At 44.0% G+C, this 25966-nt stretch overlaps 1 protein-coding gene and 1 long non-coding RNA gene across 2 annotated transcripts in view; one reads left to right on the top strand and one right to left on the bottom strand.

Moving 5' to 3' along the window:
* LOC121289956 overlaps positions 1-10433 on the bottom strand; it is a 56928-nt gene extending 46495 nt beyond the window's left edge. The window contains exon 1 of the long non-coding RNA XR_005945679.1: positions 10389-10433. This is a non-coding gene — a long non-coding RNA (uncharacterized LOC121289956). The remainder of the gene's footprint in view (positions 1-10388) is intronic.
* Positions 1-14600, top strand: part of LOC121289955 (docking protein 2-like) — a 51380-nt gene extending 36780 nt beyond the window's left edge. The window contains exons 4-5 of the mRNA XM_041209968.1: positions 8173-8345; positions 13413-14600. Coding sequence (XP_041065902.1) covers positions 8173-8345; positions 13413-14489 — 1250 coding nt within the window. The 3' untranslated portion in view covers positions 14490-14600. The remainder of the gene's footprint in view (positions 1-8172; positions 8346-13412) is intronic.
* The last annotated feature ends 11366 nt before the right edge of the window (positions 14601-25966 follow it).

The following is a 25966-nucleotide window of genomic DNA, read 5'->3' as shown; positions in this document are numbered from 1 at the left end:
TGTCAGAAATGAAAAGAGAACGTGCTGGGAAAAACTCAGCAGGTCTGGCAGCATCTGTGGAGAGAGAAACAGAGTTAACGCTTCAAATCCAATATGACTCAGCCTGCATTGTGGGCTCTAGCCTGTGGAATGGAATTTGAACACACAAAGCCCTGAGTGCTACCCATTGAAACATGGGTAACAAGGAGCAAACATGAGAGTCGATGATGTTATCTTGTGCAAGGCAAGTACTTTTGTTGTTTGTTCTTTGCCATGGGCCCCATTGACACAATGGTGTGAACACAAACCTCATAAGGAAGCGCTTCTTTCTACTCTTTACATTTGATGTGCCTGGCCTGAAAATACAGGAAGGATATTGCGTTTTTTTTTGCAAAAAAGGAAGCACCCAAGATCTTATCGACAACTTAATAAGACACTGCACAGTCGGGTAACGATAAGATAAAGCGTATCAAGTGGAAAGTTTTGTCTTCTCGAAGGTGCAAACACAGTGACAAGTTTTTAACCAGTGCTCATCCCCTGCAAAAAAAGCATTACACATTTTCAAATTATGGAGGAGGCTTGATAAGCCATTCTTTTGGAGAACAGCAGAGGAGACTTCCCCTCCCCCGGCCGATATCCTGGCCATTATTTATCCCTCAACCAGCCTCGTTAAAGTTAATTACCTGGTCATTATCGCACTGTTGTTTACATCACAAACAGACAAATAGGCTGCTGCACTTCCAACACTGCAACACTGACTGGAAAGTGCTTTGGAACATTCCGAGGTTGTGAAAGGCACTACAGAAATGCTGTATGGCTGTGATACTCCCTCAATCCTCCCCCTAGTAGATGTTTCACAAGGGTCTCCATTACTCCCATCTGTGGATGAAATTCAGTGAAATGTCAGGCAGTCCTGAAAGCTCATGGGGTCTTAAATTTCCTCTCTCTCTCTCTCTTTCTCCCCTTTCCTCCATCCTTCCTTATCTCTCTACTATCCCCTGGTCTCACCTGCCAGACTCACCTCTAGGCGATGTACTGTATTTGAAATGTAGTTATGAGCAAAACTGCATTCTTTCCAATGACCTCCGCAGACTTTCTGATTTGATTATTGTCACTTTGATGTTTGTGTGACCTTGCTGTGCGTACAATTGGCTGCCTCGTATCCTACATTACACCAGTGGCTACAATCGCCTTCCAAACACTTGAGCCATGTCCCCATTCCCCCCACCCCCTCAAACCCTCCTGCATTATGGAAGGCGCAGTGACATTAGGGGAGAGGTATGAACTACACCTGAACAAGGTACGTGCTAGTCAAAAGGCTCAGAGTGATCCATGTTTTGCGAAATGCTGTCAAGGTCCACATCCAGTAGATTTATCTTCCACCCCGACACTCAATGCTGTAATGTAGGTTTTTATGAGCTTTCTGAAGTGATGCTTTCCACTGGGAAAGGCGGTGGAAGCAGAGTCTTTGAATATTTTTAAGGCAGAGCTGAATAGATTCTTGATAAGCAAGGGGGTGAAAGGTTATTGGGTGTCAGTGGAATATGAAGTTGAGGCCACAATCAGGTCAGCCATGATCTTATTGAATGGTGGGCCAGGCTCGAGGGACCAAGTGGCCTACTCCTGCTCCTAATTCATACGCTCAAATGTTTTAATGCTTTGAGGGGCCGCTCAAATTTAAACCCACCATTAATTTGCTGATATCTCAAGTCGCTCCTAGCGACAGATCTTGGGTTCCGTTGGACGACTTATTCACCAATGTGGGAATATTATGAAAAACTAAACGTTTGAACTGGAGCATTACAGCAGGCTGAGCAGTATGCCTAACGGAACCAGTAATTACAGCTGACACTTCTTGTGCACCTTCACCCGCCCCACAGTTATGGCATTGACATAAAATAAACCATGAAAATGACCAAACTGTTCAAAAAACCCAACTGATTCACCAAGGGCCTTGAGAGAAGGGAATCTGCTGCCCTGTTCAAACTGACCCACACGTGACTCCAGTCCAGTGCTGTGTGTCTGATTCTTAACATTCTCCTGAAGATGCTTTGTTTTCAAATTAATCGCTTTGAAAAATCTCCACAGAACATTTTAACCTACCTTACTCGGTGGGATACTGATTATGGAGCATAAATGAGTCATTATCCCCCAAAGGTCAGAAGAGTATTCAACTTTCAAGTGACCATGCAAACTTAACTCACATCCAGTCACAAAGATCTTCAGACATCATGGTAAAAGTCATGGGTGAGTAAAATCAAGCAACTGTGAGTTTGATGAGGACATAAACATGGTCCTTGCTAACACCACGCACATCTAGAGAACAGATAACCCCTCCCCAGCCCCAAACCATGACCAAAGAGCTAGATTTTTATCAACTCTAATTCTATGTAACCATGTGTCTGACATTGAACTGATCAAAGTCTTTACAAGAAAGAGTCTGGATAATTCAGGAATTGCGACCACAGAGAAGTGTGTGTCAGAAAGATCACTGTGCCTGCAGCACGGATTGTGAACGTATGGAAAGTAGGATGAAGGAATGATTGTTAGACTCAACAATGCTCTTCCTCCTTGTTGGACACAATCATAAAATGGTTACAACACAAAAGGGAGCCATTCAGCCCATCATATCTGTGCTGGCTCTCTGGAGGAGCAATTCACCGAGTGCCACCCCCTTGCCATCCTCTCAGAGCCCTGCACATTCTTCCTTTTCAGATAATAATCCAATTCCCTCTTGAATGTCTTGATTGAACCTGCCTGTACTACCCGCTGAGGTAGCGCATTCCAGATCCAAACCACACACTGCATGAAAATGTTTCTCCTCATGTCGCCATTGCTTCTTTTGCCAATTATGTTAGATCTGTGCCCTCTCATTCTCGATCCTTCCACCAATGTGAACAGTTCTTCCCTTTCTACTCTGTCCAGACCCCTCATGATTTTGAATACCTCTATCAAATCTCTTCTCAGCCTTCTCCAAGAAGAACAGTTCCAACTTCTCCAATCTGTCTTAATAATTGAAGTTCCTCATCCCTAGAACCATTCTCATGAATCTTTTCTGCACTCTCCTAGTGCCTTCACAGTCTTCCTAAAGTGTGGCCCCCAGAACTGGACACAATACTCTAGCTGAGGCTCAACCAGTGTTTTGTATGGGTTTAACGGAACCTCCTTCCTTTTGTACTCTATGTCTCTATTAATAAAGCCTAGGATACTGTGTGCCTTATTAACTGCTCGCTCAACCTGTCCTATCATCTTCAATAATTTATGCACAAAAACACCCAGGTCCCGTTGCTCCTGAACCACCCTTAGAACTGTGCTCTTTATTTTATATTGCCCCTCCACAATCTTTCCACTGAAATGAATCACTTCACACATCTTTGCATACCTGCCACTTGTCAACCCATACCACCAAACTGTCTATATGCTTTTGAAGTTCTACACTATCCTCTTCACAGTTCACAATGCTTCCAGGTTTTGTATAATTCACAAACTTTGAATTTGTGCCCTGTATACCAATGTCCAGGTCATTTAGGTGCTACTTAAATGCAGGAGATACTCTGGCTATGTTAGATAGATAGATAGATAAGACCAGGTAAGAGCAGTCCCACCCAGCTGGATAACAGTGGAGAGGCATTGGAAGAGGATGGGGTAATCAACCATGTCAGAGGCTGAAGATAAGATCGAGAAGGATAAGGAGAGATAGATTATCTTTGTCACATTCACAAAGGATGTAATTTAGGATTTTGATAAGAGCTCTTTTGGTCCTGTGACAAGGATGGAAACATGATCTGAGGGAACAAGGCATGGATTTGGGAGGTGACAATACGTTCAAAGACTATGGAGAGGAAAGGGAGGGTGGAGATGGAGGAGGAGCTTGCAAGACATTATTTTTCTGATGAACTGGTCACAAGCTGTATACACTCAAAGTACTGTTCATTCTTACTACTAAAATAAGTTGAAGTTTTTGCTAGTTACACCTGATGCTTGTAAATGGAAAATAGACAATCACAAGTAAGCCACCTTTTCACAGTCATCAAGTAGAACATAGTCACACCTCGAGGAAAATGTGCTGAATTTCTTTATTTAAAGCATCCTAAAATTATTAATCTTGTTCTGTTTTTTGCTGTGACTTGTAATTATCATGTAACTCAGCATCACAGAATCTTTACAGTGCAGAAGGAGGCCAATCGGCACATCAAGAAAGAGCATGCCACCTCGTCCCACTCCCCTGCCTTATACCCGTAACCTTGCACATTCTCTCTTTTCAGGTAGCATTCCAAGTCCCTTTTCAACACCTCGATTGAACCTGCCTCCACTACCCTCTCAGGAAGTTTGTTCCATTCTCCAACCACCTTCTGAGTGTAAACATTTTCTCTCACATCGCATTTACTCTTTTTGACTCATTGTTAAAAGTGAAACAGGAGCCATCGACAAATCAGCAATGGAAAATGCAGGCAAGATTCGATGTATCATAATACAGCAGAGTACAGAACAGTAAAGGAGACAGTGACATAATGGTAATGGCAGTAAACTCATAATCTAGAGACTGAGGCGACTGCTATGCAGACATGGCCTTAAATCCCACCAACTGGATTCAATTAACAAAACCAGGAATTAAAAGCTCAACTCAGTAATAGTGACCATGAATCAGTGATTGCTGTAAAAACCCATCTGATTCACTGATGCCCTTGAGGGAAGGAAATCTGCTGTCCTTACCCTCTCTGACCTACATGTGGCTCCAGACCCAAATCAATGTGATTGACTCTTAACTACGCTCTGAAATGGCCGAGCAAGCCGCTCAGCTCAAGGGCAATTAGGGAGGGTCAGCAAATGCTGGTGTTGCCAGCGAAGCCCACATCCCACTTTCACAATTTCAGCTTTTAATGAAGTCACTGCACCCCCACTTCACTCGAGGTTCAGCAATCCCAGAGTTGTGACCAGAGGGATCATTGACCTCTAACACTGAGAGAGGATTTTAGTTCCTTTTTAAAAATTTTAACGCATTCCCCTTGTGTCTGGGACCAGCATGTTTCTGTTTGATTGTCATTGTCAAAATTGGCCTCTGTTTTCCCATTATGAGCTGTGCCCCTCTGCAACACCACCACGCCTGCCTCGGAAGGATCTTAGCTTAAGACATGCATTTCACTCCGTGAAACTCCAAACATGGGTCAAAATGTTATTGCAAAGGCAAATGCTGTGGGCGCTGGAAATGCAAATGAAACCTAGCAGGTGCTGGAAATACTCAGCTCTTGTGCCGGCAGGGAAACAGAGTTAGCGTTTCAGGTCAATGAACTTTTATCAGAACTCTGATCACACACGCAGTGGGAAACGAGAAAGCAATGAAGGTGAACAAGGTAAAAGGGACGAGCAGAAATCCCGAACCAGAACAGAAAATGCTGGATAAACCCAGCAGGTCCGGCAGCGCCTGCGCAGAGAGAGAAACACAGTTAGTGTTTCCAGTCCATTGTGACTCTTCTTCAGAACGAGAGAGAGGGGTAGAAAGGTGGGAGGTTTTATGCTGCTGAACAAAGGTGGGAGGGCAGGTGGAGCAGGCGGAAGGTCAGGGACAGGTTGCAGGACAGGAGAAATTAAATGACAAACAGAAATCCTGCTGGAGAGAAGAGCAGAGCTTCTTCAAGGTGGGCATTCCTGGGGGAGAAGCAGTAGAGAAGTAAACACTGAAACAAAAATAAAAACACTTCTGATGAAAAGTCATTGGCCTAAAATGTTAACTCTGTTCCTCTCTCCACAGATGCAGCCAGAATGTCGAATAGTTCCAACATTTTCTGTTTTTATTTCAAAAGTTTATTCCTTTGGTCATTCCAGTTGATCTTTAACTGATAATGTTTCATTTTATTTGATTTAATCTTAAGGACTTTCTTCCTAGTATAAGAACCAGAAAGCGATCCAACATGACAATAACTTAGCCATTAAAGACTTAAAGTTACGAGTGATTTCATTATAAGTGGCTTCTCGTGAAAGAAAGATATAGGGCAGAATTTTGCCGTTGGCGAGCAGGGGGTGGAACCCCCGACGTCATCCCTCCCCCATTTAAATTTTCAGGAAGGTGGGGGCGCAGCAAAATCAGCTGTGGGCCCGCCGACCTGTCAACAGCTAATTGAGGCCATTGACAGGGTCATTTAACCAATTAAAGGACCCACCCATCCAACCTTAATGTTGATGGGTTGACCAGGAGGCCCGGCAGCAAATAGAGAAAATAACCTCATCCACCGGCGGAGGGTTCATGTACGGTTTTAAAAAGTTTAATAAACTTATTATGTAAATTATGAACATGTCCCATCTCATGTGACATGAGGGGGACATGTTAAGGAATTTTTCTTTTCTATTTTTAATGATTGTACAACTTTCAGCGATCTCCCTGAGGCTGCACTTAGCCTCAGGGAGATATGCGCTCTTTCATGTGCATGCGGGAAACAGCGCACTCTTGCTTTTGGGAAATCCCCCCTGCCTGCACAGGGAACGCATAGCGCTTCCTGCCGGACGTCACGCTGGGCAGGTCTTAATTGGCCCGCCCACGTAAAATGGCGGCAGGGCCTGCTTCTCTGGCGGGGGTCAGTTCCCCGCCCGCCAGAGATTGGGTCGGGCCCACCCACCCGACAGGCAGAAAACTCTGCCCACAGTTTTACACATCTCCATGTACCTTGCTCAAAAAGATCGCAACACATGTCATGTACATTGAATGTGAAAAAGGGAATTGAGTACTGCTGAAAAAAAGAGACATTTTATCAAAGCTTTTTGTCTTGCACTCACCAGGACAGACACAAGAATGCCAAATTTCAAAGTGAGCAACAATTTATATTGCATGAGAAAAGGTTGCTGATTGGTTGGCAAGTCAATTCTGATTGGTTGAATTGTTGAACATAATGTCTAACATTAGTGGTGAAATTTTACGGCCCCAATATGGTGGAGTGGGGCCATAAAATGTGGCAAGCCGTTCAGAAGTCCATTGACTTTGCCAGGACCATAAAATCCTGCTAGCATAAAATTTCTCCCCATACGTGACCCCAGCAGCACTTGCTGAACAATCCCGAGCACGCCAAGAGTTACACTCACAACCAATTTAGGATTTTCAGTTGGACTCACAATGTAGCTCACTTACACTTGCTGGAAGCCACATAAATTTATATGCAGGAACCTATCCTCTGCAAGCAAAAGGAACATGTCCAGGCATTGCGCCTTTTTAAATTAAACAAAAACATGGGTGTCAATAATATTTTGGTGCATTCTCCATAGTAACACCTTGACCAATCAGAATCAACTTGCCAACCAGTCAGCACCATTTTCTCATGCAGTATAAATTGCTGCTGTCTTTGAAATTTGACATTCTTGTGTCTGTCCTGAAGACTGCAAGATGAAAATCTTCAACAGCGTGTCTCTTTTCTTAGCAACAAAATAAAAGGGAAGAAATTGCATTTCTATAGTACCTTGCACAACCTCTGGACATCCCAAACCCTTTACAGCCATTGAAGCTCTTTTGAAGTGTAGTCACTGTTGTATTGTAGGAAACGCAGCAGCCAATTTGCACCCAGCAAGCTCCTACAAACAAGAATGAAATAAATGACTAGATAATTTGTTAAAGTGTTGACTGAGGGACAAATATTCACCAGGATACTGGGCAGAACCCCCTGCTCTTCTTCAAAATGGTGGCCATGGGATTTTTTTATGCCCACTTGGCAGGGCAGATTGAACCTCTCAACCAAAACATGGCTCTTCCAACAACGCAGCACTCTGTCAGTACTGTGCTGGGATTGTTAGACTGGTTCGGGTGCAACAAGATCTGAACAACAAGGCATAAATATCTGGTGAATTAGTCTGATTTTAATAGCATTGGCTGATGGAAGACTTGTTGACTCGGTCACAGCCTCTGAAGAGTTCATGCAGCACGTTGATAATGTTAATGGATTAATGACCCAAGGACATGAATTTGAATCCTGGCTGGGCAATGGAGCTGTACCGCCAGAACAGAGAAACAGGGCTTCAGTTTAACATCTTTTAAAAAGGACAACATCTTGAACAGTTACTGACCACATCTCCCTGTCTTGATATCGCAAACACAAGCTTAACTGCAAAGAGTTCCATCTCTCAACCTGAAGTACTGCAGTGTGGACAAAAGGTCAATACATTTTTTTTACCCAGGTCTACATCTTTCATTATTTAAATTTATTTCTATTGCAGCAAAAGACTTCAGGGTCACAGTGAGGAAGACGGAAGCTGCAGACAGGTGTCGACTTCGAGGCACGTTCCTCCTCAAAGTACAGGCAGATTGCTTAGAGCTGAAGGATCTGAAAAATGGAGATGTCCACCACACCTGGCCGTACAGATTTTTGAGACGCTTTGGACGAGACAAGGTAAACACTTGGACTTATTATTTTTATTCAGCTCAGTGTCTTGGCTGATCTGGTAATCATTATGCAGCACTGACAACAGAGTCCAGAACTTAACCAGCTGAACTGCCAGGGGTAACAGATCTTGAGAATAACAAATTTTATGAGTTGAATTACAAGGTTGTAATTCAATTGAGGAGTTTTAATTATATTAGAAGATTGAGGGTTTCATGAATGCCAACTGAGCTCAAGGTTGAATTACAGGTTACTCACTCATTACTCACTCTCAGATGCTCATCTGACATCATGCAAACAAAGTAATTATTCTAAAATATTCATGCATTCGCTAGACGTTCCAATCATTGATCCCTGGTGGTGATCGCCTGGTAACAGAAGACACTGTTGCTTACGGTGATACTTGAGTGTTTTTTTCATTATTTCATGGAATGTGAGCATTGCTGGCAAGACCAGCACTCATTGCCAAACTGTAGTTGCCCTGGAGAAGCTGGTGGTGAGCTTCCTTGAACTGTTGCAGTCCATGTGCTATAGTCTTTCTGTAGCAGATTGATACAACTGTCCACAACTGCACTAATCCATTTCAGAGGGTAGTTAAGAATTAACCACATTGCTGTGGATCTGAAGTCACATGTAGTTCAGACCGGATAAGGATGACAGATTTCCTTCCTGGAAGGACATTAGTGAACCAGATGTGAGAATCCGGTAGTTTCATCATCATCGTTGCTGATACTAGTCTTTTGATCAGTTTTATCTGATTAACTGAATTTAAATTATGCAGCTGACCTGGTGGGATTTGAACCTTTGTCCCTGGGTCATTAATTCAAGCACTTTAGCAGTATGCTACTGTCCCATTACTGAACCATATCCCGGGAGCATTTCTACGTCCATAGTTGATATAACTCTGCCCAGCGAAAGTCAAGTTGGTTTCATATTGGTGAGGCTCTATTAGAACTTGCATCGCACAACTGATCATCTGGCTGGCAGGCTTTAGCTCGCTTAAATTAGCAGAAGATGGGGGCGGTGGTGCAGTGGTCATGTCAGTGGTCTGGTAATCCAGCAGCTTGGCCTAATGCTCTGGGGGGCATGGGTTCAAATCCCACCATAGCAGCTGGTGGAACTTAAATTCAATGAAAAGCTAGCCTTAACAATGGTGACCATGAAACTATCATCAACTGTCAGGACAATCCATCTGGGTCACTCATGTCCCTTAGGGAAGGAAATCTGCTACCCTTACCTAGTTTGGCCTCCAGATGCCTAGCAATGCAGTTGACTCATAACCAAGCAAGCCATTCATTTCAAGGGGCAATTTGGGATGGAGAGCAAATGCTGGCCTTTCCTGTGATGTCCCCATCCTGTGAGGAATAGATAAAAAAAAGCAATTCTTTTAGCGGGTAGACAGGACATTGGAGTTGAGGTCACAATCAGATCAGCCACGATCTTATTGAACGGCAGAGCAGGTCTGAGGGACCGAATGGCCTACTCCTGCTCCTAATTCGTATGTTTATGTGTGGAGCATCTCAACCCCCTTTCTCTGTTTCATCCTTCTCTCTGTCTTTCAATATTGCCATAATTAATGCTTTAAAAATATATATTTTCCCAATCCGTCTAATCTACAAATATCCCATCCAAGATTCCTGTACTTGACATTGCTTTCACTCATTTTTATTTGGTATTAACACAATCCCAAGCCAATTGGTGAAATATAAAACAAGTCACCAATGCTTTCCTAAATAATGGATTCAGCATTAGATATAATGCTGATTTCCCCATTGACGCAGAAGTCTCTCCTTATAACTGCTCTTACCACTTAATTTAATAATTGCCTTCCCCAGGAACATAGGAAATAGGAACATAGGTCTTAGGAGCAGGAGTAGGCCAATCCTGCAGGCCCTGCAGCCTGCTCTGTCTTTTGATGAGATCATGGCTCATCTGACTGTGATCTCAAGTCCACCTTGCCCCCTGCCCCCAATAACCCTTGACTTTGTGGTTATCAACAATATAATTAACATGACAGCATTTACCCCTGGGACTTCACAACCGCGGACTCACCTCTGAATTGTCTTCCCTCCTCAAGCTTTGAGAAGCTTTGAGAATCCAAGTGTAGCATCAGCTGGTCATTGCACCCTTGTCACCTCATTTCTCTTTGGCTCTTTGCACACTGGGCCTTACCCCTTCATCTTTGGTTTCTCAATTTAAAAATATCCTGGACCTGCAACATGAGTGATGCACCAGCACAAAATATATCATAAAATAGCTTTCTGCAGTAAGTGTCGAATTGTTTATTGTTAGGCTTGGTGTGCAAGAAAAAACAGAAATACCTGAACAATTTATGATTTTACCAACGGCTATACGTTTGGAGTTAAAAAGTAAAAGACTTGCATTTCTGTCACACTTTTCACAGCCTTTGGTGTCTCAAGTGCTTCACAGCCAATGAAATACTTATTATCCATTGTAGTCACGGTTGCAATGTAAGAAACACAACAACCAATTTACACACAGCAAGCTCCCACAAACTATTATTTATTTTAATGATTTTGGCTGAGAGATGAAGGTTGGTCAGGACACCAGGGACTATTTTTCTGCTCTTGTTCAAAAAGGTGCAGTGAGACTTTTTGAACATCCACCTGGGAGGCCAGATGGATCCTTGGTTTTAATGTCTCATCTGAAAGGTAGCGTCTCTGACAGTGCAGTACCCCCTCAGTACTAGCACAGCCTGGACCCTATGCTCAGATCTCTGAAGTGGGACTTGAACCTACAAACTTTTGTTCAAAGAATCAAGAGATCTGTGTGGACATGCATGTTTGTCAGTCCTAAAGAAGCGACGTATATCAAAGGTGCAACACTTCCTCAGCTGGGTTAAAGATTCAGTTGCTAAGATTGCAAGCCTTCAATTCTAGTCTCAAATCTTTATGTTTTTCAATTCCAGATTTTTCAGCTCTCGTTACTTTTTGAATAATCAAAGTGCTCTAGTGACTCTGTGACGATGTTCCCCCCTCTCTCTCTGCAACATCCTCAGTGCCCTCCAACCCTCTGACATTTCTGCGCCCCTCCAATTCGGGCCTCTTGTGCACCTCTGCTTTGAATCGCTCCACCATCGGCGGCCATACTTTCAGCTCCCGAACCCACCAACTCTGGAATTCTCTCCCTGAGCCCCTAAACTCCTAAATCCTTAAACTCCTAAACCCCTGACCCCTGGACCCCTGAACACCTAAACCCCTCTGCCTCTCTCTTCCTTCAGGATGCTTCCTAAAACTACCTCTTTGACCAAGTTGTTGGTCACGAGTCCTAGTATCACCTTATGTGGCTTGCTGTCACATATTGTTTGGTAACACTCCTCTGAAGCACCTTGAAATGTCTTATTATATTGAGGTCGCTATATAAGTACAAATTATTGTGGTAATGTTAACTTGCCTTTTCCCTTAACAGAGGCTGATGGAGTTGTTGTATATTGTTCTATCGTGGACTTTATTGATAAAAGGCTTTGTTGGCTGAAAAATACACGCAACACTTCAAGTTGCCCCTTAAACCATGAAGAAGCCTGAATTGGAAATATATATTTTTTTATTTATTCTTTCACAGGATGTGGGCTTCGCTGGCTGGGCCAGCAGTTATTGCACATCCCTTATTGCCCTTGAGAAGGTGGTGGTGAGCTGCCTTCTTGACCCGCTGCAGTCCATGTGGTGTAGGTACACCCACAGTGCTGTTAGGGAGGGAGTTCCAGGATTTTGACCCGGCGCCAGTGAAGGAACGGCCGATATATTTCCAAGTCAGGATTGTGTGTGGCTTGGAGGGGAACTTCCAGGTGGTTGTGTTCCCTTGCATCTCCTGCTCTTGTCCTTCTCATGGGTTTGCAAGGTGCTGTTGTGAATTGCTGCAGTGCATCCTGTAGATGGTACACGCTGCTGCTACTGTGCGTCGGTGATGGAGGGAGTGCATGTTGAAGGTGGATTGGGTTTCAGATTATCGCCGCTCTTTCACTGTTGCTGGGTCAAACTCCTGTAACTCCTTTCCCAACAGCACTGTGGGTACCGACACCACATGGGGATGGAGCTGTCATATAATATCACGGGATTAATGATTCAGAGACCCAGGCAAATGGTGTAAGAACATGAGTTCAAATTAATTGTTAAATCTGGAATTGAAACTTAGTCTCAGTGATGGTGACCATGAAACCATCATCAATTGTTGTAAAAACCCACCTGGTTCTCGAATGTCCTGTCCGGAGGGAAATCTGCCATCCTGATCTGGTCTGGCCTACATGTGACTCCATGTCCACAGCAATATCTTAAAGGCCTGCTGCAATGGCCTAGCCAGCCACTCAGTTCAAGGACAAATAGGGATGAGCAACAATTGTTAGACTGCCAGAGGCACCCACCTCCCAAGAATGATTAAAAAAAAATCATGGACTGCAGCGGTTCCAGATAGCAGCTCACCATCACCTTCTCAAAGGCAACTAGGGATGGGTGATAAATACTACACTTGCCAGTGATGCTCGCATCCCACGAAAGGATATCATAAAAATAATTTATGAAAATAGTAATCAAATGGAGACGGCACTGGTAAAATGATCATTGGCACCCACTTTAAACTGAAGGTCCTCCATTGATGGTTCTGCATTGTTTATTCATTCATTCACGGAATGTGAGTGTTGCTGGGAGACCAGCATTTACTGCCCTAGTTGAGAAGGTGGCGGTGAGCAGCCTTTGTGAATTTAACTGAGTGGCTTGCTCGGCTGTTTCAGAGGGCAGTTAAGAGTCAACCACATGGGGGTCAGCCTGGAATCACATAGACGAGGACAGACCAGGTATGGGTGGCAGGGCTCTTTCTGTAAATGGCATTTGTGAACCAAATGGGTTTGTTTTGTGACAATTAGTGAATGACTGAAACTAGCTTTATAATTTCAAATTGATTTCGTTAGCTGGGTTTAAATGCATAGCTGCCACGGTGGGATTTGAACTCACTTCTCCGGATCACTATTCATGACCTCTAGATTACTTGTCCAGCAACTTTACCGCTGTGCCTTTTGCTCTATTAAAATTCATAAAATATGTTGTCTGCCTTTTGTGTTTCTAGATGACATTTTCCTTTGAGGCTGGGCGGCGATGTGCATCTGGAGAAGGCAATTTTGAGTTTGAAACCAGACAAGGGAATGAGATTTTTCATATTATTGAATCTGCCATCAAAGTGCAGAAGCAAAAGAGTGAGTTGGATAATCAGCAGTCTAGTAGTTTGGATAATGAAACTCAGAGTTCCAAACCTCTACCAATCCCCGCTCATGGGCCGGTAGAGGAGGTGGGCCAACATGACTTGGATGAAGAGCAAGGGCAACAATCAACCAAGGTCAAAGTTGAAATATCAGGTGCCACTCTCCCTTCCCTGAGGTCTCTGTCGTTGGAGTCAGTCTGCAATCCACCTTCCACAAAGTCATCTTCCACAACCCCCTGGAGGCAGGCGGTGAAGAGTCACCACAGCTACCCAGAGGCCGGGTCCATTGGAAATCTGCCTCAGCTCCTGGAAATCCAACAGACTTACTCTGAGGTGAGGGATGTAGTTGGCAAGTCTGGTTCACGTGGAAATGCAAAAGCAGCAACCAAAGCTCAAACGGGGAAGAAATTACCAGAAAACCAATGTGCACCAGAGTGTGATTATGCCATCCCTTTCGATGCTATAGCAAAGACATTGTACCTTCCATCTTTAGGCTTACTGCCTGCCATGCAACAGGACAATCAGGTTCCTGAAATGACATTTTCTACATTTTTACCTCCCAGTTCTCAAGAACTTGGAGACCCTCTCTACGATACCATAGATGAATGCAACTTCGAAGGGAACAGAAATGCATCTTCATCCAGGTGCCTCCCCAAGGACCACATCTATGATGAGCCGGAAGGGGTGGCTGCTCCTTCAGTCTATGACAACCCAGAAGAGGTTAAAGGCCATGCATGGAAGCTTCAGGGCTTGGACTGTGACACACGAGGCCACGAGTACCCGTACAATCCAAACATGGATGACTATGCAGTGCCAAAAACCACAAAACATGGCATCGCCAAAAAGAAATCGAGAGAGAGGTTGCACCAAAAGGACAGTGTTGGTGTTGAATGCGAATATGACAACGTACTGTTAAAAACCTTGGAGAAGAAGGGAACCAAATAATTCGAGCGGGAGGTGGGGTGAGGGGCAGGTGTGCCAATTCAAACCTTTGATTGGAGGCATGCTGAGGAGGCTTGGTGCTGGAGGGGACGTTTTGAGATTTGGCCCCACAATCTGCCACGTCTCAGCCCAGCCTTAATGGTGAGGTGGGTTAGGGGGGGTGGGGGGGTTTGGGGAGGGCTGTGAATGAAAGTGGGAAGGGATTCTCTGGATGCGAGCCGTTCCTTCTGGCACAACTTGCCTGATGAAGCCTGTAAGTGGGCTGCCAGTGTGACCCTGGTCAATGAGGAGCACTGCCAGGGAGGGGTGGGGAAAAGGGAAGCTGAGAGTGCTTCTCATCTCTTACAGCTTGAAATAAACCGATGATGGTAGCAATGATCTTCCTTGCCAGCTAGCCAGTTGTCTGAAATGCTTCAGCTCGTTGTGTCTAATGAACTTTAATTCCCAATAAAATTGTATTCCATTCTGATATGTATTTTCTTTTTGGGCAAAAGCAATGAATCTGCACAGGGTGAACATTTCAGGTCTGTAACCTTTTATCAGAACTACCATTGACCTGAAATGTGAACTGTTTCTCTCTCCACAGATGCTGCCTAACCTGCCTAAGTATTTCCAGTACTTTCTGTTTTTATTTTGAACCTGCACTGGTTTCAGCTATACGTCCTCATGTCTGCCTCTGGGCCATTTCTGTATGTCAAGTGCTGTTAGTTGTGTAGCAAAGAGGGTGCATGAAAAAAGACTGGCAGCTAACAGAAAAAGGAATCTCAAGATCTTCTATAAGCATATAAATAATAAAAGGGCGGTCAAAGAAAGAGTAGGGCCGATTAGGGACAAAAAGGGGGACTTGCATGTGGAGGCAGCAGGGGTATTAAACAAGTACTTTTCATCTGTCTTTACAAAGGAAGAAAATGCTACCCAGATCGAGGTGAGAGAGGTGGTCACTGGTACACTAGAACAATTTACAATTGTGAAGGAGGAGGTGGAGGAAAGGCTATCTTTACTTAAAATTGATGAGGTACTAGGACCAGATGAGAGGCATCCAAGGGTACTGAGGGAAATGAGAGTGGAAATTGCAGAGGCACTAGTGATAATCATCCAGTCTTCCTTAGACACAGGGGAGGTGCCAGAGGACTGGAGAATTGTGAACGTTACGTCCTTGTTCAAAAAGGGGTGCCAGGATAAAGCTGGCAACTACAGGCCAGTCAGTTTGACTTCTGTGGTTGGGAAACTTCTGGAAATTATAGTTTGGGACAAAATCAATAATCACTTTGACAAGTGCAGGATAATTAAGGAAAACCAGCATAGATTCATCAGGGGAAAATCAGGTTTAACTAACTTGCTGGAGTTTTTTGAGGAGGTAACAGAGGAGGCAACGTGTTGATGTAATGCATGTGGATCTTCAAAAGGCATTTGATACAGTGACATTCAACAGGCTTATGAACAAAATTCTAGCTCTAGGAATAAAAGGGAGAGTTGGTATTTGGATAAGAAATTGGCTGAATGACAGGAAACAGAGTAGTGATATATGGTTGTTTTTCAGATTGGAGGAAGGTTTGTTCCCCAGGGGTCAGTCAGTGTTAGGACACTCGCTCTTCCTGACATAAGTTAATGACCTAGACTGTGGTGTGCAGGGCATGATTTCAAAATTTGTAGATGATACAAAGATTGGAAACATTGTCAACTGTGATGGGGATAGTCTTGGACTTCAAAAGGACATAAGACATGTTGGTGGATTGCGCAGACAAGTGACAGATGACGTTCAATGCAGAGAAGTGTGAGCTGATTCAGTTTGGCAGGAAGAATATGGAGAGATAGTATAAAATAAAGGGAGAGCCTCTAAAGGAGGTGCAGGAACAGAGGGACCTCAGTGTATATGTACATAGGTCATTGAAGGTGGCAGGGCATGCTGAGAGAGCAGTTAATAAAGCATATAGTATAGGATTTATTAATAGGGGCATTGAGGACAAGAGAAAGAAGGTCATGTTGAACTTGTATAAGACACTAGTTAGAATCCTTGTGGAGTACTGTGTCCAGTTCTGGGCACCACACTTGAGGAAGGATGTGAAGGCATTGGAGAGAGTATAGAGGAGATTCACAAGAAAGATTCCCGGGATAAAGAACTATAGCTACGAGAATGAATTGGAGAGGTTGGGTCTGTTTTCATTGGAGAAAAGAAGGCTGAGAGGAGACTTGATAGAGGTATTCAAGACCCTGAGGGGAATGACAGGGTAAATTGTGAGAACTGTTCCGACTCAAGAGAACATCAAGAATTAGAGAGCACAGATTCAAAATAATGGCCAAAAGGAGTAAAAGTGACGTGAGGAAAATTTTTTCACCCAGAGCATGGTTGGAATCTATAGCGAACGACTCGAGAGGGTGGTAGAGGCAGGTTCGATCGAGGTATTCAAAAGGGAATTGGATCGCTACCTGAATGGAGAGAATGTGCAAGGTTACAGGGATAAGGCTGGGCAGTTGGTCTAGGTAGAATGCTCTTTCAGAGAGCCAGTGCAAACTCGATGTGCCGAACGGCCTTCTTCCGCACTGTAAAGATTCTGTGATTCGGAGTTTCACTGCAGGCGGAGAGTGGAGCCGTGGACACAGAAATGATCAGGTGTAGCCTTGTGCCTGATGCAACACTCTCGTTCAAACAGATCAGGCCAAATTTGAAGAATGAAAAATGTGACATTTCTCAACCTCAGGACACTGCCAAGTGCTTCACGGCTTTTGTAATACTGCCAATTTGTGCACAGCAAGCTCCCACAAACAATAATGCTGTCTGTCTTTTTGATGTTGGTTGAGGGATCAATGCCAGCAAGATCACTGGGGAGAACTCCCCTGTCGTGGGATACTTTACGTCCACCTGAGGGGGCAGACGGGGCCTCAGTTTGACTTCTCATTCGAAAGATTGCACCTTCGACAGTGCAGCACTCCCTCAGTTCTGACCCTCCGACAGCCCCTTCAGAATCTTCATGCATTGGATTTGGAATCGGAGAGCGATGGAACACAGAAGGCAGCTATTCAGCCATCCTGCCTGTGCCTGTCTTTTGACAGAGCTTCCAAATCAATCAGCAACAGGAAATTGGATGTATACAATGCCCCTTAATGTGTTAAAGCGTCCCAAAGGGCTCCCACACTCTTTCCCAGTATTTGGTTGAATTCCCTTTTGAAATTTACCATTAAATCTGCTTCCACCATCCTTTTTGGCAGTGCATTCCAAATGATCATATCTCACTGGGGAAAAAGAGTTCTCTTCATCTCTCTCTTTGGTTCTTTATCGCAATGATGGGTCTTCAGATCACTGACCCTCCTGCAGTGAAAACAGTTTCCGTCCATCCACTGTATCGAAACCCCTCATGATTTTGAACCATTAAGCACCCTCGTAGCTGTCTCTGTTCTAAGAAAAACAGAACTTAAAAAAGAAATAAATTAAAAATAGAAAGTGCTGGGAAAGACTCAGCAGGTCTGGCAGCACCTGTGGAGAGAGGAACAGAGTTAATGTTTCAACTCCAATGTGACTCTCCTTCAGAACTGCGTCTGCTCCAAGTTCTCCAGACTTTTTGTAACTGAAGTCCCTCAACCCCGGAACCTGGAGTCTGGTGAATTTTCTTTGCACCCTCTCCAAGGCCTTGGCATCCTTCTTAAGGTGTGGTCCCTAGAATTGAGCACAGTACTCCAGCTGAGGCCCAACCAGCATTTCAAAAGCATTTAGCATAAATTCCTCATGGAATGTGGTCTCCAAACTACTGATTAAAAACCCCACAAGGCACAATTAGAAGTTGGCTTCTGGAGCACAGATTTCCCGACACCCTTTGTCACCGACAGGGTCTCCTGGAGACCATCACATGGGCTCTGCTCATGGTTTTGTCTCCGCCAAATTCAACGCACCTATGATATCCCGTCAGCTGTCCGCTGCATGCTGGGTCTAACCCTCTGCCCCCCGAGGACCAGAGAGCATGGCCCATTCAGCCAATTATAAAACAGTGGCCCTGAGCGTGGGATCTGTGACCAACGCCTGCTGAATGCTAAGCTTTTAGTTCATGCTCAGGATGTAGGTGTCATTGGCAAGGTCGGCATTTACTGCCTAATTGCCCTTGAGAAGTTGGCGATGAGCTGCCCTCTTGAACTGCTGCAGTCCTTGTGGTGTCAGACCTCCCCATGTGCTGTTGAGGTGAGAGTTTGAGGATTAAACCTAGCAAGATGAACCAATGGCGGGATCGTTCCAAGTCAGGATGGTGTGTGGCTTGGAAGGGAACTTGCAGGTGGTGGTGTTCCCATGCACCCATTGCCTTTTTTCGTCCAGATGCCAGGGACCGCAGGTTTGGAAAGTTCTGTTAAAGGAGACTCGGTGAGTTTCTGCGGTGCATCTTGTAGGCGGTACACACGTCTGCTACTGTGCGTTGGTGGGTGGGGTAACTCTAATGCTGCCTAGCTGAGTCAGCAGGTACTGGCACTGTCGGAATGCACACCAAGCAAGGCATTCACTGGAAGACTATTGTTGGGTGAAATGTGAGCACTGTTCACTCTGTCAGACTGCAAAACCCAAACCAGCCAAAGAAGATATGGGCCAGAGGTGGATGAAAATGAAAACAGAAAGACCCAAACAGCTGATATTGGTTTTAATTTCCTGTTTGCTTTATTTTTAGTTTCCTGGTTAACCCCAAACAGTGCATTCAGATTAGAGCAGGGATTGAACAGTGCAGCTAAATTGAGCAGGAAAGAAATTTAAAGCATTGCTCAGGGCATTTGATACACACTTGTTATCTCATCTACAATTTCATTCCTGTCCTATAAACCAGCTGCTCTTAGAATTGAAACACGCGTCAGTGTTTAGATTACAAGGTCCCCAGATAATAACAGAGGAGGAAAGCCATTCTGCCCTTCATAATTCATCCATCCAGTACAATTCAGCCCCTCAAGTCAGTTCTATTCAAGCGAGGTCATGCCTGACCTACATCCTAACCCCAAGAATCTGACCTTTTTTTTTTAAACATTTGTTCATGGGACGTGGGTGTCGCTGGCTGGGCCAGCATTTATTGCCCATCCCTAACGGTCCTTGAGAAGGTGATGGTGAGTGGCCTCCTTGAACTGCTGCAGTCCATCTTCCTGATAGACTTTGTAGCAATTGTGATACAACTGGCTTGCTCGGCCATTTCAAAGGGCATTTAAGATCAACCCCGTTGCTGTGGATCTGGAGTCACATGTAGGCCAGAACAGGTAAGGACGGCAGATTTCTTTCCCTAAAGGACATTAGGCAGCCAGATGGGTTTTTGCATCAATCGACAATGGTTTCACAGTTGTCATCAGCCTTTTAATTCAAGATTATTTTTCTGAATTCAAACGCCACCACCTGCCGTTGTGGGATTCAAACCCAGGTTCCCAGAGCATTACCCTGGGTCTTTCGATTACTAGCCCAGTGACAATACAGCTATGCCATCACCTCCTCCCTGGCTTCATGTCCCTTAATACCTTCGTCTGGCAAAAATCTATCAATCTGAGGTTTTTAGCTGGGATTGCATTGAATGCTTTTGGTAGCAGAGAGTTCCACACTCCAACCACCCTTACATCTCCCCTAGCTCTGGTTTTGAGGTGTGTCCTCTTACAATTGGCTCTTCGATGACTTTTTGATTTCTTGCCTCCACTGCTCTAACTGAGAGGCTGCTCCGCAGGTTGATCTCTTCGTCTGAAGAATAATTTCTTGACATCAGCCTTAGAATTACTTCTTTCTGCTTGACCTTCTATCCCCTTATCTTTCTCTTAGAAGTTAACATGATATCCCAGATTTCCAGTCCCGCCGTACGTTATACAGCTTCACAAGATCCTCCAAATCCAGGGTTAAGAAAGGCAGCCCAACACCAGCATCCTTCCCAAGACAACTTGCCCAGCATTGAGGGTCCAATCACTCACAGCCAGTTCCACTGGACAGGACAGTGTAGTATTTGGGTTTGTGTGGGAAAGTGTAATTAGCACCTCCCATAATGATGTGTAAGAGAGCACGTGGCTAGGAAAGGACAGTGAGAATGTTCATGGCTTCAGCTGTGTAACACCCAGTCATGGACACTGTACCTGGTTCAGGTGTATTTGAACACACCAGTGTCTCAGGAATCATTCTGAAGCTAAACTAACCAACATACAATCGACATGCCACTCATATTCCTGACAACAGGCTCCCAAAGCAACTGCTCTACTTGGAACTAGGTCATGGCAGGAGACTCCCAGGAGGACAATGCAATGCTTAAGGGATGACCTCAAAGCACCCTTGAAGAGGTCAAACACCCCCATTGACTCATTGGATGCGTCTGGCCTGTGACTGACGAAAATGGAGAAGTTTCATTTGGGAAGGCATGGGACTTCATCAGGACTATGCAGAGGTGAAGTCGAGGCGTCAGAGGGAGTGCACAAGGCTCCACACAACTCATCTCCATAACCGTCAAGCACCACATGTAGCTGAATCTGCAGATCCTGCATTGGAAGTAGTAGCCATCTCAGAACCTGTCGAACCGGAGCGGAAGCAAATCATTCTTGGTCCTGAGGGACTGCCCAAGAAGGAGATATTATACACCGAGAAAGATCATATCGGATTGGCAGCCTTTCCTTGGATGAACAGACGGAGTTTCTCTGATCTTTCCCCATTAACACAGATCCCCAACACTGAGCATCAGATTTGTGGCTCCGCTTTGATCTGGGTTCTGTGTTTTAATCTCCCCGTTACTTCTTGGAGACCAGAACTGGACACAGCTCAGCAAAGTGGCTGTTGCAGTCCTCTTTACTCTACAACAGTGACGACAAACCAAATCTCAATTGATTGGCTATAAACCATGTTGGCACATCATGAGATTGTAAATGGTGCTGTAGACACACTAATTCAACACTTAACAATAACACTTACATAGCATCTCTTAATAAAAGAGTGAATTAAAATGATATAGAGGCACTGGAGGAGATCCAAAGGATCGAAGGATACCAGAAGTGAGAGGTTATGTAGGAAAGGTTGAACAGGCTAGAGCCTTTTCTCAAAAAAAGAGAAAGCTGAGGGGTGACCTGATAGAGATGTTGAGAATGAAGAAGGGGTTCTATCGGGTGGATATTGAGGTGTAGGGGAGCACACGACCACATGGAGTGATTGAGGTGAATAGCATTTAAAGTGAAGCTGGATAATACAGGAGGGAGAAAGAAATGGAAGGGTATGTTGATGGGATGAGATGAAGTTGGGTGGGAGGAGGCTCGTGAGGAACGTAAACAGCAGCACAGACTAGTTGGACCGAATGGCTTGTTTATACATTGCCAAATTCTGTCAGATAAGAAAATGCTGCAAAGTGCTTCACAGAAGCATTCTCAAACAAGCATTGACACCGAGACAAGGGAGAAGATATTAAGATGGGTGACTAAAAGCTTGATCAAGGAGCTGGGTTTCAGGGAGCATCTTCACAGCAGTAGAGGGTTTTTAGATTGCAAGGTCCTCAATTACAGATGAGGAAGACCATCTTAACTTATCTGTCCACAACAATCCTGTCTCAGATACAAGAGGAGGCCATTCAGCCCCTCTAGCCTGTTCTCCCATTCAGAAGATCATGCCTGATCTATATCCTAACCCCATATGCCTGTCCTGGCTTCAAATCCCTCAATACCCATGTCTGGCAAAAATCTATCGATCTTCCGCTTTAAATTATTAATTGGGCTTGCATCCATAGCTCAGGGCCCAAGCAGCTGAAGGAACAGCAGCCGATAGTGGGGTTAAGGAAGCTGAGGGTTCATCCTTGTCTCCAGTGCTCACAGTGGAGTCTGACTTGATCCCTGTACAGATTGACCGTGACTCGTTCTCTGTTGTCCACCCCAATAGTACCAGGTAGTGCAGAGGGTATAGAGAAGGAGGAACTTAGAACAATCACTATCACTAGAGAAAAAATACTGAGCAAACTATTGGGATTAAAGGGTAACAAGTCCCCAGGACCTGATGGCCTACATCCCAGGGTCTTAAAGGAAGTGGCAGTGGAGATAGTGGATGCATTGACTATAATATTCTAAAATTCCCTGGATTCTGGAAAGGTTCCAGTGGATTGGAAAAATGCTAATGTAATGCCCTTATTCAAAAAGGGGGAGAGGCAGAAAGTAGGAAACTATCGAACAGTTAGTTTAAAGTCTGTCTTTGGGAAATTGTTGGAATCCATTATTAAGGAAGTAGTAGTGGGGCATTTGGAAAGTCAAAATGCAATCCATCAGAGTCAGCATGGTTTTATGAAGAGTAAATCGTGTTTGGCTAATTTTCTAGAGTTCTTTGAAGATGTGACAAGCAAAGTGGATAATGGGGATCCTGTAGATGTAGTATATCTGGACTTCCAGGAGGCCTTTGATAAGGTGCCACACAAAAGATTAATACACAAGAAAAGATCACACGGAGTTAGGGGTAATATATTAGCTTGGATAGAGGATTGGCTAACCAACAGAAAGTAGAGAGTCGGGATAAATGGGTCTTTTTCTGGATGGCAAGCTGTAACTAGTGGAATGCCACAGGGTTTGGTCCTTGGGCCCCAACTATTTACAATCTATATTATTGACTTGGATTCAGGGATAGAAGGTACTATAGCTAAATTTGCAGATGACACCAAAATAGGTGGGAAAGTAAGTTGCAATGAAGAAATAAGAAATTTACAAATGGATATGGACAGGTTAAATGAATGGGCCAAAATTTGGCAGATGGAGTTTAACGTGGATAAGTGTGAGGTTATTCATTTTGGTCAGAAGAATAAAAAGGCAACTTATTATTTAAATGGAGAGAAACTTCAGAAGGAAGTGCAGAGGGATCTGGGTGTCCTTGTACATGAATTGCTGAAAGCTAGTATGCAGGTACAGCAGGTAATAAGGAAGGCAAATAGAATTTTGGCATTTATTGTTAAAGGAATAGAGTATAAAAACAGGGAAGTGTTGTTGCAACTATACAAGGCATTGGTGAGACCGCACCTGGAGTACTGTGCATAATTATGGTCCCCTTACTTGAGGAAGGATGTAGTTGCATTGGAGGCGGTTCAGAGGAGGTTCACTAGATTGATTCCAGGGATTCGGGTCTTGTCTTATGAGGAGAGATTGAGCAGTTTAGGCCTATACTCGCTATAGTTTAGAAGGATGAGAGGAGATCTAATTGAAGTACACAGATGCTAAAGGGCATAGACAGAGTAGACGTGGAGTGGATGTTTCCCCTTGTGGGGCATTCTAGAACAAGAGGCCTAGTTTTAGGCTAAGGGGTGGTAGATTTAAATCAGAGATGAGGAGGAATTATTTTTCTCAAAGGGTCGTGAATCTGTGGAATTCACTACCTCAGAGTGCAGTGGATTCCGGGACACTGAATAAATTTAAGGAGGAGATAGACAGATTTTTAATTAGTAACGGGTTGAAAGGTTATGGGGAGAGGGCTGGAAGTTGGAGTTGAGGCCGAAATGAGATCAGTCATGATTGTAATGAATGGCGGGACAGGCTCGAGGGGCTGAATTGCCTACTCCTGCTCCTAGTTCTTATATTCATATTTATGTTCTTATGTTTTTGGTCACAAATATTCTCCTGCAATGGGAGTGTGGTGTGACGGAGTTATCGGTGAGTGCAGTAAAAATAAAGGCTGGAGGAAATGAGACCCCCGATGCATTTGACAAGATCTGAAGGTGGTAAAGGAAGACAATATGAGAGCAAGCAAATTCCACACACTTTGATAAAATCAAAATACTGCAGATGCTGGAAATCTGAAACAAAAACAGAAAATGCTGGAAAAACTCAGCAGGTCTAACAGCATCTGTGGAGAGAAAAACAGAGTTAATGTTTCGAGTCCGATGCTCTGAAGAAGAGTCATAATGACTCGAAATGTTAACTCTGTTTACTTCTTCACAGATGCTGTTAGACCTGCTGAGTTTTTCCACATGCTCTGTCCTGGTTTAAGATGAAGAATTTTAATTCAGTTAACTTGTGATGAGTTAAAACTGGCCTGACAGGCTCACAATTCTTATCATTTTAAAATGACTTCAGGCAGCTCGTATATATATATATGGCAGTTTGAGATTCCCACTGGCTCGATTATAAATGAAAGGCTCAGCATCGTAAAGGAGGCAATGGAAGTGTGATATCTCTGCTGGGTTGATATTTCTATAGTAAATCCTACTTGCTAACAAAGACTGCCATCTTTGCGGCTGCATATTAAGTCACTTTGAAATATTGCACATAGCAGCAATTCACAATGAATTTCACACAGATAGAACATCTTGCATTTATGTAGCACCTTTCATGACCTCAGACTGTCCCAAGACGCTATATGACAGAGGAAAAAGATTTGAAGTGTAGTCAGTGCTGTAATGCAGGAAATATGGCAGCCAATTTGTGCCCAGCAATACCCCACAAACAATCATGTTTGTGGGATAATCTATTTTAGTGAGGGGCAGGTTATAAAACAGGCACCTAAGCTGAACTCAGGTCAAAATAAAATAGCTTTGGTGTCAACTCTCACAGATGAAAATTGGCCATGTGAGTATTACAAAAACGGCGCAAGCAAAGACGACTGAAAAACAGTTACTTTCAGTGATGTCACATGGCACTGCCCTTGTGACAATCGACAAACTACGTCACATTTGTGTTCTACATTGCTCAAGGTGCTTGTAAAGGAAAGATCATTTCCCCCTTAATATTACTGTGGGATACTTTAAAGCAGGCTTATGGGGACTGTGTGTGTGTATATTTGTGTGTCTGCGTGCATGTATATTTGTGTGTGTGCGTGTGTGTGCGTGCATGTATATTTGCGTGTGTGTGCATGTATATTTGTGTGTGTGTACGTGCGTGAGTGTGCGTGCGTGTATATTTGTGTGTGTGTACGTGCATGTATATTTGTGTGTGTGCGTGTATATTTGTGTGTGTGCGTGTGTGTCTGTGTGTGTGTATATTTGTGTGTGTGTGCGTGCATGCATATGTGTGTGTGCATGTGTGCATGTATGTTTGTGTGTGCGTGTGCATGTGTGTGTGTGTGCATGTATATTTGTGTGTGTGTGCATGTATATTTGTGTCTGTGCATGTATATTTGTGTGTGTGTGTGTGTGCATGCCTGTGTGTGTATATTTGTATGTGTGTGTGTGCATGTATGCGTGCATGTATATTTGTGTGTGTGTTCGTGCATGTTTATTTGTATGTGTGTGCGTGCATGTATATTTGTGTGTGTGTGCGTGCATGTATATTTGTGTGTGTGTGCGTGCATGTATATTTGTGTGTGTGTGCGTATATGTATATTTGTGTGTGTGCATGAATATATGTGTGTATGCATGAATATTTGTGCATGTGTGTGCTTGCGTGCATGTATATTTGTGTGTGTGCATGCATGTATATTTGTGTGTGCGTATAAGTGTGTGTGCATGCATGTATATTTGTGTGTGCATGCATGCGTGTGTGTGCGTGCGTGCATGCGTGTGTTCATGTATATCTGTGTGTGTGCGTATGTGTGTGTGCGTGTGTGTGTGTGC

Source organism: Carcharodon carcharias, chromosome 17 (genome assembly GCF_017639515.1).
Source record: "Carcharodon carcharias isolate sCarCar2 chromosome 17, sCarCar2.pri, whole genome shotgun sequence".
In the NCBI taxonomy this organism is placed as follows: domain Eukaryota; kingdom Metazoa; phylum Chordata; class Chondrichthyes; order Lamniformes; family Lamnidae; genus Carcharodon; species Carcharodon carcharias.
The sequence above is the reverse complement of the archived record's forward strand: the minus strand, read 5'-3'. Positions and strand labels throughout refer to the sequence as shown.